The sequence below is a fragment of the Telopea speciosissima genome, chromosome 11 (genome assembly GCF_018873765.1).
Source record: "Telopea speciosissima isolate NSW1024214 ecotype Mountain lineage chromosome 11, Tspe_v1, whole genome shotgun sequence".
NCBI lineage: Eukaryota > Viridiplantae > Streptophyta > Magnoliopsida > Proteales > Proteaceae > Telopea > Telopea speciosissima.
The window spans coordinates 14,353,159-14,366,527 of record NC_057926.1 but is presented as its reverse complement, the minus strand read 5'-3'; the positions used below and the strand labels follow the sequence as shown (position 1 = coordinate 14,366,527).

Here is a 13,369-nt window from a genome sequence, read left to right as displayed (position 1 = left end):
GTTTTATCCCTCTCCTATTTCTACTAGGAAACCTCCATAACTCCAGATTTAACCATCTGATTTAGCTGTAACTTTCAGCATATATTCCCCTCCACCCTACCCACACTCGACCTAAAGCCCTTGGCCAAACTCCACCTCTAAAACCCTAGATTCCATCACTTCCCTATTTCCCAAAACCCTAACCCTAGTTGCTGCCCGATTACATCTAAACTACTTTTACTCATCCAAAACCAATAAAACCGAGTTCATTAGACTCCCCTACACCTGCCCAGCTTTACCATATAAGATACCCATGCATTACCCTAACCCTAACCCTAAACTTGACATACAACTCCAATTCTATCCCATCGAACCAACAGCTCAACCGGTCCTGGATGTCTGGCTTTTAGTAGGTCTCCTACCTATCTAGGACTACATTATTGTCTCTAGCCTAATTCATGTGCATTTTGGTGTTAATTCATGTGTTAAAGAATACCCAAAAGATTTCCCAAAAAGTGTGGGAACCTCTCAGTTTTGGGGTCTACCAGTTGATGGTACCGGTTGATTTACTAGAGGGTGCAGTTCTATAACAGATCGTCCACCGGTCGATCTATAGATTTGACCGATCGATCAGTGGTGATCGATCGGTGGTGGTCCAAGAACTGTTCTTCAGTTCAGGTTATAACCAACATTGTCGTAAGGCCATTTTGGTTCCGTAGGTATTGTGGAGGATTACCTCACAATGAGCCTAGGGACATCAAATTTCACCATCTATAACGGAAGTTACAATTGAATCTCCGATCGTAAACCTAAAACCTAGGTCTTGAACAGATTTCCCCCAAATGACTTGGAATTCATCTGTCGTTGGTTCAAGGGTATGCAAGAGGGTATAGTACCCTCAACCACCAACACACCAGCTGGCCACAAAGCTCAGCACTAGGTTTCAATTGAAACCCAGCCAAAAATCCCTAAACCTAGGTCACACATCCACAGAAATGGAGAGGGGAAGATGGGGAACAGATGTTCCTACCTAGGGCTGAGCGTGGACATCAACTAGTGCGGATCCGAGCTCCTCTTCCTCCTCGTTTCTTTCATTCCTCTCCCTTTCTCGGTTCTTAGTTGCGAGTTATGAGCTTTAAGAAGTTCATTCCTATATATAGACTTTGACTAGGGTCCGTTTGCCTGGAAAATGCAGTTTTACCCAAATCACATTTATTCTCCTATTGGACCATGCAGGCCCATCACCTGGACCTAATAAGGTGTATGAAGTTGCGGATAGCTCCCATGATGTGATGAGGCTTGCATAGAGGGACCTAATCACGAAGCACAGGGTCCCACAGACAATAACCCATTCGGGAATCTTAGACCACTAGATGAAGGCCTCCGGTCGATCAATGATCAACTAGTGGATCTAAGGTGGATCGATCGGTTGGTCAGATCTGTTTTGTTCAAGCTGGATTTTCTCCTATGTTCTTGCCTACTCACAAGGGTGTTCTAGTGGGAGTTTGTGCACAGTAAAATGATAATATTCTACCATGCATTAATAGGTTAAAACAACATGATTCGGTTACTTACTACCAATCATCCGGAAGTCCACGTGGATATCTTCTTCTGCTCTCTTCACACCATGATCATGTGCATGGAGGGTAGTCAACCAATCAACCTGACTCCTTGACTGCCACAGCCCACATGTCACCAGTGTCGACAGTCGCCGGAACAGCACCTATTATGAATAGTTCAATTTAGACCGGTTTGAGCACGGGTGTAACAAGTATGACCATGTTCAACGAAAGCCTGGGGATGCCCCAGTAAGGAGTGATTTGATCCCGATTGAAGGAGCTAAAAGAGCTAGGGGCAGGCCTAAAATTACCATAGAAGAGGTTGTGAGGAATGACATGCGTAGTCTGGGTCTTGTACCAAGTATGACCTCGGATAGAGCCTATTGGAGGGCGGCAAAGGATCCATGTTGCCGACCCCATTTAGCTGAGATTTTCATGACTTCCTGGGCTGTGCCTCTTTCCTCTTACTTTCATTTCTCATTTCTCACTTCTCATCTCTCATTTATTCATTTCTTCATTCCTCTTACTTTTAGTTCTCTACTTTTGTGTGGACCTCAGTTTTTCCTACTTTGTCTTGCAAGAATCCATGTAGCAGACCCATTTTGTTGGGATAAGGCTGAGTTTGTTGTTGTTGGAATCTTTACTGCTAGCAGCTGGAGAAGCCCAGAAGCTAGGACGGTGGTGACTTTTCAAGCTTCTTGAACTTTTGCATTAAAAGATTTCAATCCAAACAATTTGGTTGGCCCTTTTTAACATACATAAGCTCTAGAAGCTGCTCCTTGAAGCTTACCCAAAAATGCAGGAAAGAGTAAAAGTTTGTTCTGTTTGGTTTAAAGTTAAAAGGGTCGTATCTAGGATAAAATTCCTTCCATGTTTACACGGTTAGCTATTTCATTTGTGTATTTTCACTATTTTGATTATATCTTCTAAAGGCCTATAAAATCCTGGATGTGGGCAAGTTATTAGATTGGGATTTTGAATTGTAATTGTATACCTTGGGTGTTCTGTAAGGGTTGTCTGTGGTCAAATTTCTCCATTGAAGTATAGTCTTTTCCTACTTTGTGCTATGGATCTCACTACTGCTGCTGCATACTGTTGCTGATTATTATTGTTCTATGTTGCTTGTTACTGTTACTGGGACTTCTGGGTATTTTACAGATGGTTTGATTGGGAAGGTGTTAGATATAATGTTGCTGATTAAGTTCCAAGCTTTGCCGATTGGGAATCATATTTTACATGCTGAACAACTTTGACTTTATGGGACCCTAGTGATCGATTTGAGTTTTTAATCGTTGTCAATCAAAAAACATTTGGAACTATTGTTCGTGGTGCTAAGTTTCAGCCCAGTTGATTTGTCTGGAAACTGTTCCTCAAGTTGTTGGATCAATCTGAAATATTTGCACATATTGCTTTAAGATTATGGTTGAATCCTAAAATCTCAGACTGAGAAGTACAGTAGTTTTGCTACCTATTTATTGCTTGCTGGTTTGCTCTCTGTTCATATGGATTTCAATTCCCTAGGTTGTGGAAATTAATTAAATTGTTGGTTTACTTGCAGTTTAGGGTTTTACCTGGGCATAGTCATACATCATGCCTAGCATTGGGCTTGACTAGCTGCCCTAAGGTGTCAAATGATACCAGCCTAGACAAGCTGACAAGGGATACTACCCTAGGTGTTTGCCTTAGTGGATAGCAAACACCTTAGGCTTGGTTTCTGGAACTGCTTGATATTTTTGTTTAAATATTATGTAATACTTGTTAACCCACGACCAATGCCAGTTGAGCTAAGAAACTTATATATGAGATGTCTCATTATTTCTATTTCTGTGTTGTCACTTGTCGATTTTTTATGCTTTTTGGAGTCGCAGACAAGATGTTAAATCACATCTTATGTAAACTGTTAACTGAAAACCCAAACAACCTTTGGGTATTCATCTGTACACCTATCATTCTGCAAGTTACTTATGTTGAATTTTTGCTGAACAATTGAATATTATGAGAAATGACATAAACTGATTGGTTTAAAGAAAAGTTTTTATTTCTCATTGACAGGCCATATTGGAGATGCTATTTCCCAAATACGCAAGCCATCATTTACGTTGTCGATTCCAGTGACACTGATAGACTAGTAATAGCCAAAGATGAATTTCATGCGATTTTGGAGGTATTGACAGGGTATTGTGTTTTGGAAGTAAACCATTTTCCTAGACCACTTTCTGGTGCACAGTTTTTAATATGTAAGGACTTTCTTGTTCCCTTAAATAAGCACATGTTGTTTGCTTTATTTTTGTCTCTGTGTGTCTACTGATGGAATCAAGAGTATTCAAGTGTTGGGTAGCATGAGATTTTGAAACTGTCATAAAAGTGGCGTGTGTGGAGGTAACGGAGGGGTTCATAGTTGTCATAGGCACTAGGGTGAGCCATAGCAGTGGCCTGATGTCCAAGCGACTCCTTGGTGAGGCCTAGGTGATATAGAACATATTAGGTTAGTAGCAAGAAACCATTGAAATTTATGACAATGGAGGGCAAGATAACCAGGTTTTGCATCTGGGCATCTTGGTGGCACACAAGGCCACTGGCTGCCTGGGACCTCAATGGGCACTAGGGCAAGCCCAGTCCGAAAATTGGTCTTGTTTTAATATCTGTCGTATATGGGTTTTTAATTCTTTTGGCTTTTATTTGTAATAATGGGCTTAATTGTAAGGCCCAAAAGTGGGGGTCTAAATGGGTATACGAAAATAGGTATTTAATTAGTAGTGGGGTCCATTAGGTAATGTGGTTGCTTTAGTTTAGTCAATTAAAAGTCCTATTTTGGTTAGTTGTGTGGGCCCAACTTTTCTAGAAGACTTTGGTTTCAACAATTCAAGTTATCTAGAAGACTAAGGCTTCAACAATTCTAATTAGTTATGTATTTTAGAGTCTTTGTTAGTTAAGTTAGTCAAGTTACTTGAGAGTTTTAGATTAAAGGGACTTTATTTTATCTTCTTATAAAATATGTAACCATCCCCTTTGATGATGGTTAATGGAATAGAATACAGAGTTTGGATTTGAGTTGGTAGCCAAGAGAAGGCTTCTTCTTTCTCCATCTTTCTCTATCCCTCTATTTTCCTCTCTTCTCTTTCTTCTTTACTGTTCATGGGTACTATTCACAGTCCCAAAACAGGCACCTTGTTTCCTAAGTGTTGTCTTGGGGGGGATGTTGGTCTCATGCTATTGCTTGCCGAGTGATGTGCAAGGCAATTAAGATGGTTGACCAAACTCTGAAGTTTTTTACTTCACCAGTAATTGCTTTTCAACTGCGACATATTCTGTGGATTTTCTATGTTCTTTTCAACCAATTATCATTATCCTGATTGTACCATCTTGGCTCAACATTATTGATTTTCTTAATTATTGAGAAAGCTAATGGCGCTGTTCAAATCTCGCTAGAAATTTGCTTATGTTTCAAGCTCTAATTGGTATCTACAGATTTTCAATTTATGCTGTTGAGTCTTTTGACAGGAGGAAGAGTTAAAAGGTGCAATTGTCCTCATTTTTGCAAACAAGCAGGTTACCACCAATGCTCTTTTCGTTTTGTTTGTTCCTCCCCTATAAAATCCATACCAACGGAGCCAATTTCACTTCTGCGCTAATAATATACAGGAGAAAGAGAAACTGATTAGAAACTGTATTGGTGGGCCAGGGTCTCTTGTATTGTAGCTTCTTGTCTCAATTGTCTTCTGAAGAAATTTCATCATGCAGTCCATAAAGTCTTGGGTTTTGGTTTCTCTGACATTGCTAGCTTCCAATGTTGTCTTCTGCTTGTATACACAGGATCTACCTGGTGCACTTGATGATGCTGCCGTAACTGAGGCCTTGGAGTTGCACAAGATTAAAAACCGTCAATGGGCAATTTTTAAAACTTCTGCCATAAAGGGTGAAGGCCTATTTGAGGGTTTGGACTGGTAAATTCATTTAGCTCTTGCATCCTGCCCGCAGTGGTTCTGAGCAAGAAAATTTCAGAAATTTTTAGATTTCTTATTGATCTTATGCGTTTTAATCTGTGGAAATTTGGTCTACTCTCTTCTCTATTTTGTGATAGAACTACGTAGTAGTGTTCATTCCGTTTGTATTTAATTGACTTGCTAGAGGCTTATGGGCTTCAAGTCTCCTAAGGATAAGGGATTAGAAACCAAGAAAAAGAATCTAGAACTCCGTAACAAAAGGGAAAGCTGGAGAAAAATAACCAGGTCAAAATTGATCTGTTCTGGCTCCAACTTTTCTTTTGAATGGTGGTGGGGGGTAGAATGGACCCTAGGTTCAGAATTACACACTCCCGTAACGGATCACAAGTAAATGCTAAAACCGAATTTAGGTCAACAATAGGTTAATAATTAGATTCCTCTTAAGAGTAAATCTTGTTTCTGCTTAAAAGGATCAAAAACAGGGTAGCCCCCAGGTCAAACTGAGATGGTTCTTACTGTGATTTGATTCTCAGCATGAGCAGTATGTAATCAGCAAACAAAGGGGGTAATAATCCTGCCCAATCTCAGATTAAAATGATAACGGAAAGCTTGAATAGTATTAGATGAACACACTTGCTTGAAGAAGGAAGTATAGAAAAGAAGGATATGGCTTTAATGTAGTCCTAGATTGGTAGGTGACTAACTATGAGCCAGTAAACCAGGATCTGTTATGAACAGGTGAATCAGCTAGGTCAAAATAGGGGTTTTGGTGAAATTAGGGTTAGGGTTTGATGTATGGGTTATGTCAAGTCAAGGTAGGGGAGTCTTTTAGTGAAGGTCCTGAGATGTTTTAATGAAGTTAGGTATATAAACTTGAATGGGCAGCAAGGTTAGGGTTAGGGTTACAGGTTTTTGAAAAGAGGAAAATAGGGGAATCTAGGGTTTAGAGTGGGAGGATGGGGCTAGGGTTTGGATCGACTATTCCTAGTGTAGGGAATGAAATTCGATTCAGGTATGGTGTGTTTCTGATGGTTGGATTGGTCTGTGACAAACTTGGGTAATGGGATGATCTCTAGAAATAGGTGGAATGTTGTCGTTTGAATGGGGGTAATGGGAAAACAGCTTCATTCGAGTATTCCAATTGGGCAGGAGAATACTTGATCCAATTATGTGAAGGTGTTGTTAGCTGAATGGTTTGTTAAGAATTTTGGGAGGTGAGTGGAAAAATTAGGGTTTTGGGGTGGTTTGGAGGATTAGGAGAAGAATGGGTATTGATGGGATGGATCAAACTTACTGTCGTTGCAGAGAAATCTTGGCAGCAGCTTGTTTGGTTGATGTTCTTGAATAAAGATTGAATCTTGATCTTGAACTTGAAGGAGATCTTCAAAGAATTGAAACAAAGCTTCAAAGAACCACCTGGGCTTCACACTGCAAAGTGTCGATTGGATCAAACACCAATCCCACCAACGAACCACCCGGGTTTTCCCCCGCAAGGTATCAATCGGATCAAACACCGATCTCACCAGCTTTGATCAAACACAAGACAAAAATCTTCAATGGAGAAGAAGAGCAGCAAAAGCTTTTCATTAATATCAAAATTCATGTTCAATACTTGCTCACCTTACAACCTTATATAAAAGACTCAAAAATAGACTCCTACACTAAAAGAAAAAGGCCTAATCCAATCCTTAACCTATTAGGTAATTTAACCGACTAGGAAACTAAAATAGACTCAAAACAGAGTCCTAATCCAACCCCACTAAACACTTAAAAGAAAACTACTAAAACCACTTAAATTCGACCAGTGGTTCAACCGGTTCAATTTAAAAAAAAAAAAAATGATGAAAATAAACTAAGTATAGAGCTAATCCCGTATGCAACCTATGTACCCCTACTTTAGGTCCATGATCTATTACATTGAAAACCCATGGGATCAAAGGCCCAACATGTATATAATCTAACTCTAGACTTATTCCCATCAAAATAAACCTCTTTTGATGATGTATTTGCATCGAGCTTTTGATTTCCTACCAACAGGCCTAGATTAGAATCTCTCCAATCCCAAGAGTTTCTCACTCTTCATTGTCTCTCACAGTAGTATATTTGCTTAGCAGCAAAAGGCTCAAGCCAAAATCTCATATATCAAGTTCGTAGACAAGACGGAACCCCCTTACAAACTTATATAGAAGACTCAAATATTAAAAGGGAAAGGACTAACCCAATCCTTAACTAATAAGGTAATATAAACTGACTAGGAAACAAACTCAAAACAGGTCTGGACTTATAGAATCTTAATCCAGCCTAACTAAAGCACTTAATAACAATTAAGATAAAGAAATAAACACATCTTCTTAACTAATCCCGTATGTCTAGCCTCTACCTATATTATAGGCCCATTACAAAGAAAACCCATTAGATCAAAGACCCAAGACATACATAACCAACCCAAAGCTTATTTCCAATAAAATAAGTCTTTTAGGTGAATTATTTGCATCAATTGGTCAGTAGGGATGGGTAACATCTCAATAAACTTCGATTCAAATCCCATGGTAAGATGTAAGTCATTATGAAATCACAAAAATGGCAAGTCATCAAAATAGTAACTAAATTTAATACAGCAACAACTCAGCCTTATCCCAACTAAATGGGGTCAGCTACATGGATCCTTTTCAAAACAAAGTAGGGAAAGTTGAGGTCCTCACAAAGAAAAATGAAAGTAAGGGGAATGAAGAAATGAGATAAGAAAAGTGAGAAATGGAAAATGAAAGTAAGAGGAAAGAGGATAGCCCAGGAAATCAGGAAAATTTCAGCTACATGGTGTCGACAACGTGGATCCTTGCCCTCCATTAGGCTCTATCTAAGGTCATAATTGGCACAAGATCCAGGCTATGCATGTCATCCTTCACAACCTCGCCTATGGTCATTTTAGGCCTGCCCCTAGCTCTTTTAGCTCCTTCAATTGGGATCAAATCACTCCTCCTTATTGGGGAGGCCCCCAGCCTCCGTTGCACATGGCCAAACCACCTCATACGACATTCTCAGAGCTTGTCACTGATCAGGGCAACTCCCACATCAGCTCTAATACGTTCATTCCTCACTTTATCCTTCCTAGTTTTGCCGCACATCCATCTTAGCATCCTCATCCCTACAACACATAGCTTCGCTATATGACACTTATTAACTTCCCAACATTCCGGCCCATACGTCATATATATATATATATATATGACCATCACCACCACCCCTGTCAAATCGTTGCAAGTAATAGATTTAGTAACTAACAGAAAATAGCAAGTAGTAATCAAGAAATAGCTAGTCAAACTCAAATAGAAACAAGGATCAAGTAGCAGAAATAGCAACAAACTGCAATTAGATTTAGAAACAAGTAGCAAACAGTTCAAGAAATAGGAGTTTCAGATCCAAAACAGTAGTCTCATAAATCAATGGTAAAATTCTGATCTGAAACAGCTTTTATACAAGGCTTTGCCTTGGAATGGAAACAGTACAGAAACTGTAGAATAGTAGTAGAAACATGGATAAGAATATGGGATCCAAAACCAGATTTAAAACCAAAGGAACGGTAACTGATTAAGTAATGCACGGTAAACTTACTTGTAGTTGTGATTTTCAGGAAGAAAGAGGAAAGATAGACAAAGAAAAGAAAGGATATAGTAATTGGGCTGGAACTGAATCACCACCAAAGGCCTTGATTGGAATCACCACCATTCAACCAATCTGCTGAACCATCACAACAGGGCTGGAACTGAATCACCACAGTACCTAGTTCTGATTCACCACAAAACAATTGGGCAAAAGCTATCTTGATTTACTCATAAAATCATTGTAGGATGTGAAGTGTGCTGTAAACTAATCCAGAACAGAAAATATAAAGTACTAAAAATTAAACTAGGCCTCAATCTCATAATAGCAGCCCATTAAAGCACTCCTGCGTTAAATAACCCAAAAGTAAAGTGCCCAAAGCCCTTATAACCCATTGGGCCCTTGAAATTAAGCCTATTAAGGCCCAAACGAGTTGGGTGAGTGGGTGACCCCGATCTGGACCAAAACCCCGTGAACCTAGAAAGTACTATAAATTATAAAATAGACCCCAATCCCATGAAACTAGATGTTACCCATTATTAGCACCCATTGGAGCCCTGAAATTAAGCCCATTAAGGCCCAAACGAGATGGGTGACCCAGATCTGAATTAAAACTTGAGCCCAGGTTCAATTAAACGAGAACACTGGTTAAAAAAAAAAAAAAAAAAACTAGAACACTGGTTCAAACCGTGAACCAAAAGACTAGAATAGGCCCTGGTCTTCATGCTGGCAATCTGCATCACTCAGGCTTCTTTAAGACTTGAACTGGCAAGATTTGTTTAACCGTTATACTTTGCAACTGATGGTGCTAATGAATTTCCTGATATTCCAAGTAAATTTCTCATAGATTTTATTGTATGTCAATTGGGGCAAGCTGTTGCATCATCCAGGTGTCTGATCCTTCGTATTTCCTTTTGTTTGAGCTATATTATTTTGGTTTATTTTAATTGACCTATTCAGTATGATAATAGGAATATTTTATTTTAATTGCAGCTCTTATATTTGTACATAGGGTATACATTTAATGTGTTCAGATATGTGTGTGTGTGACGTGTGTGTGTGTGTTTCGGATTTCCATTGTTCCGTAATTATGAAAATATAGATTTGAAGTTCTGTTATGCCGTAAAGATAAGTTGGTTATGTTTAGATAGTTGATCAGTTGGATATGTATTTATGCATGTTAATGCATACATTACACAGAGTCATGGAAGCTTTCTTGACTTGGGATTTTGACTGGAAGCTCTTGTGAAGATTTGCGAGAACTTAACAGAATGCACCCAAAGAAAATACGCTTTTGTCAATCTTCTGTTGCCTTTTGGTTTCATGAGAAAATCAAGAAAATCATTAGTTTCACAGATGGTCAACTGTCACATGTTTACGGTTATACTCTTCAATAGTTGCCATTTAACATGCTCTGTTTCACAGTTAAACTTTTCTACTGTTTGTTCTCTTGGGAGTTTGGAATCTACATGTGTTTCCAGTTTACGTTTACCACGGAATGATGATGAGAATACATTAGATGGTAGTGTTTCTACTTGATTTGGAAGCCTTATGTGAAGCTGTTGAATCTTGCATGCAGGCTGAGCAATACCCTCAAGTCAGGAGGTGGCTAACTTCGTTAGAGAAGAATCAGGGTAAATGTGCAGCTCTCCAGCCATATACAAAGTAGTGAAGACAAAATTATCATTACTTTGGTATGAATTGCGAGATGAAAGTTTAAGGATTGGGGGGTTAAGTCATTGGGATATTGTTTTTGGGATGAGAATAGTTCAAACAAGTTTTTACTATAAAATGGTGCTAAAGGATTTCCCTTTAATTTTGTTCATATTTACTGGTTCGCCTTTTGTCCTATTTCTTTGTCAGTGGAAAGTGAGGTCTTTTTTATACAATGAAGGATTGTTAAACTGTGGTTCTTTTAGAAACGCTTCTCAATAAACCAACCATTGAATGGGTACAAAACCTCGTGGATTCAAGCGTGTGATCACACGACTGCCATATCACCCACCAATTTTTCTATTAACAAGAGAGCTTTGTAAGCTGTGGGGTTCACAGGCTGCAGATCTTCTCCATGTATGAAACTCATATAGGTGGTCCACATTTGCCAAAGCATGCTTCCAATTTTAGCAGTTCTGTAAACATCTGTATTGTTAGAGGAGTTGGAGAACGCTTGATTCATATGCTCCCTGATGTCGGATGAAAGGATGATATCTTTCATATTCACTCTATCCCATAAGGAGAGGGCATGCTGACAACGGAGGAAAAGATGATTGGGGTCAAGAGACCCACTATTGCATATTAGACATGTTGGGGGTACATTTAAACCCCAGCTGTGAAGAAGATTGGCCGTAGGAAGTCGGCCTAACATTAGCTTCCATAGAAAGATTTTCACCTTTGGAGCAGTGGGGGTATGCCATAAGTGAAGCCACATCTTATTTGGAGGATTCAAATCATCATCAAGAGCAAGACGGTAAGAAGCAACTGAAAACTTTTACCATTGGCTGTAGGGAGCCAGGTAAAGCAATCTCCTGTGGGAAAATTGGTAGTGATATAGCCAGAAAGCAAGAGGAGTCTCCACAGGCCACCAGTGCATAATAACCTCCATCTTCCATCTCATGGAAGTTGGGATCGATGAGTTGCTGAAGTTGGGGCTTCATGTTGAAGAGGGTATGGAGCAATCCGAGCGAGCCGATTTGGGATCCAGAAGTCATGCCAAGGATTTATGGAGACAACCAGTCCCCACCTGGATGAAGAAGCCCCGCCTAAGTAGTGGAACCGCACCTTGGATTGATTTCCAAGCCCAGGAAGTAGATGCTTGAGTTGCAGCTTGAAGAAATTCCTTTCTAGGAAACTAAGTTTGCTTCATAACATGCCACCATAGAGATCTTGTTGGCGTTAGCAACTCCCAAGCCTTTTTGGCTAGTAGAGCTGGATTCATAAGATCCGAGCACTTTATATTCAGTCCACCATTTCATTTGGACTGGCAAATATTGTTCCAACTCACCGTGGTTATCAAAGATTTCTCTCCCTTTTCTCTCCCTTACTCCAAAAAAATTTGCTACATAAAGAATCCAACTCCCCATGGATTGTGTCGGCAGTCGAAAACAGGACATATAGTGCAGCAGAATGGCAGTGTGTGGACTGGATAAGAGTTTGCTTCCCTGCAGCACTTAAAATTTTGGCCTTACATAAGTGAAGCTTTTTGTTGACTCTCTCAATTTAATGGTCACATTGGGATTTTCTGAGTTTCCCCAAGAACTGAGGGATGCCAAGATAAATGTCCATGCCAGAAGTAGGTGTGATGTGGAATCTTGAAGATAAATTGTTACACCCCAATCCCTATACCACAGGGTGGCATGACTAGAGCATACACCTACACTCCACTTCTCCGTCAGGAAGTTAAGATTGGGGCAAGCAAGCACCAAACAGTATGTAATTGAACTAGGGACACTCCTCAACGTGAGAGTGTATTTATAGATGTAGAGGGGTGTGTGCACTCCCGAATTCGTGTAAGGACTTGGGGATTGATTCGGATCGTCGAAAGGGGTTGTCTTTGCATTGGCGATGGGTGTTTGGTCAAGGTTATGGCCAATTGGGTGTGGGCAAGTGGTTAGTTGCCTTAGGGGATGTTTCTTGGGGCCTAAAGAAGCTAAAATACGCATCCAAGATGCCAAAAAAAATCTTGGTCGTGAAATAAATTGAAATCGGAGCTAAACATGGAAAGTTTTGGCTTCTCAGATTTGCACAGATTTGACAGTGAACTGGGGTCGAGTCGACATCGAGTGGCTATCGATGAACATTACTCGACATCGAGGGAAATGGCTCAGCTGTCGGTGTTTATTTTCTGAATGTTGAGGTAAGTTAGATAGTAGGAATGCTCTGCTCGACAATCAACTGGGATATGCCGATGTCGATATTGACTCGGGGTCTTTGAGTGTCGACCTAGGTTTCGACGTCGACAGGGATGGAATGGGTTGTTTGGGCCAGGGTGGTTCCAAGGGGTCTGGGTCAGAGCTAGCCTTTTCAGGGGTTCTTAGGGGGCTTGGAGGCTCTGATTTGGGCTCCAAAAAGTGAAAACGACGATCGATAAACGGATTCGGGCAGTGCACACTAATACTACATCCACAGATACATCGACTCTAGGCTTTGGAAGGTGCTCATTATCATTACGGGGAATCTCCGGGGGGAAAGACAAAATGAGATGTCTACAATGGCCTTTTGGAAACCATCTTAAAACTTAGAAGTGAACTTGGGGTCGCTATCGGAGTCAATGTTAACCGGAACACCATG

The 13,369-nt window shown here is 40.1% G+C and overlaps 1 protein-coding gene across 1 annotated transcript in view; it reads left to right on the top strand.

Moving 5' to 3' along the window:
• Positions 1 to 10,918, top strand: part of LOC122646689 (ADP-ribosylation factor 1-like) — a 45,873-nt gene extending 34,955 nt beyond the window's left edge. Inside the window, exons 6-9 of the mRNA XM_043840281.1 lie at positions 3,591 to 3,702; positions 5,040 to 5,087; positions 5,352 to 5,482; positions 10,662 to 10,918. Of these exons, the coding sequence (XP_043696216.1) occupies positions 3,591 to 3,702; positions 5,040 to 5,087; positions 5,352 to 5,482; positions 10,662 to 10,695 (325 nt within the window). The 3' untranslated portion in view covers positions 10,696 to 10,918. The remainder of the gene's footprint in view (positions 1 to 3,590; positions 3,703 to 5,039; positions 5,088 to 5,351; positions 5,483 to 10,661) is intronic.
• The last annotated feature ends 2,451 nt before the right edge of the window (positions 10,919 to 13,369 follow it).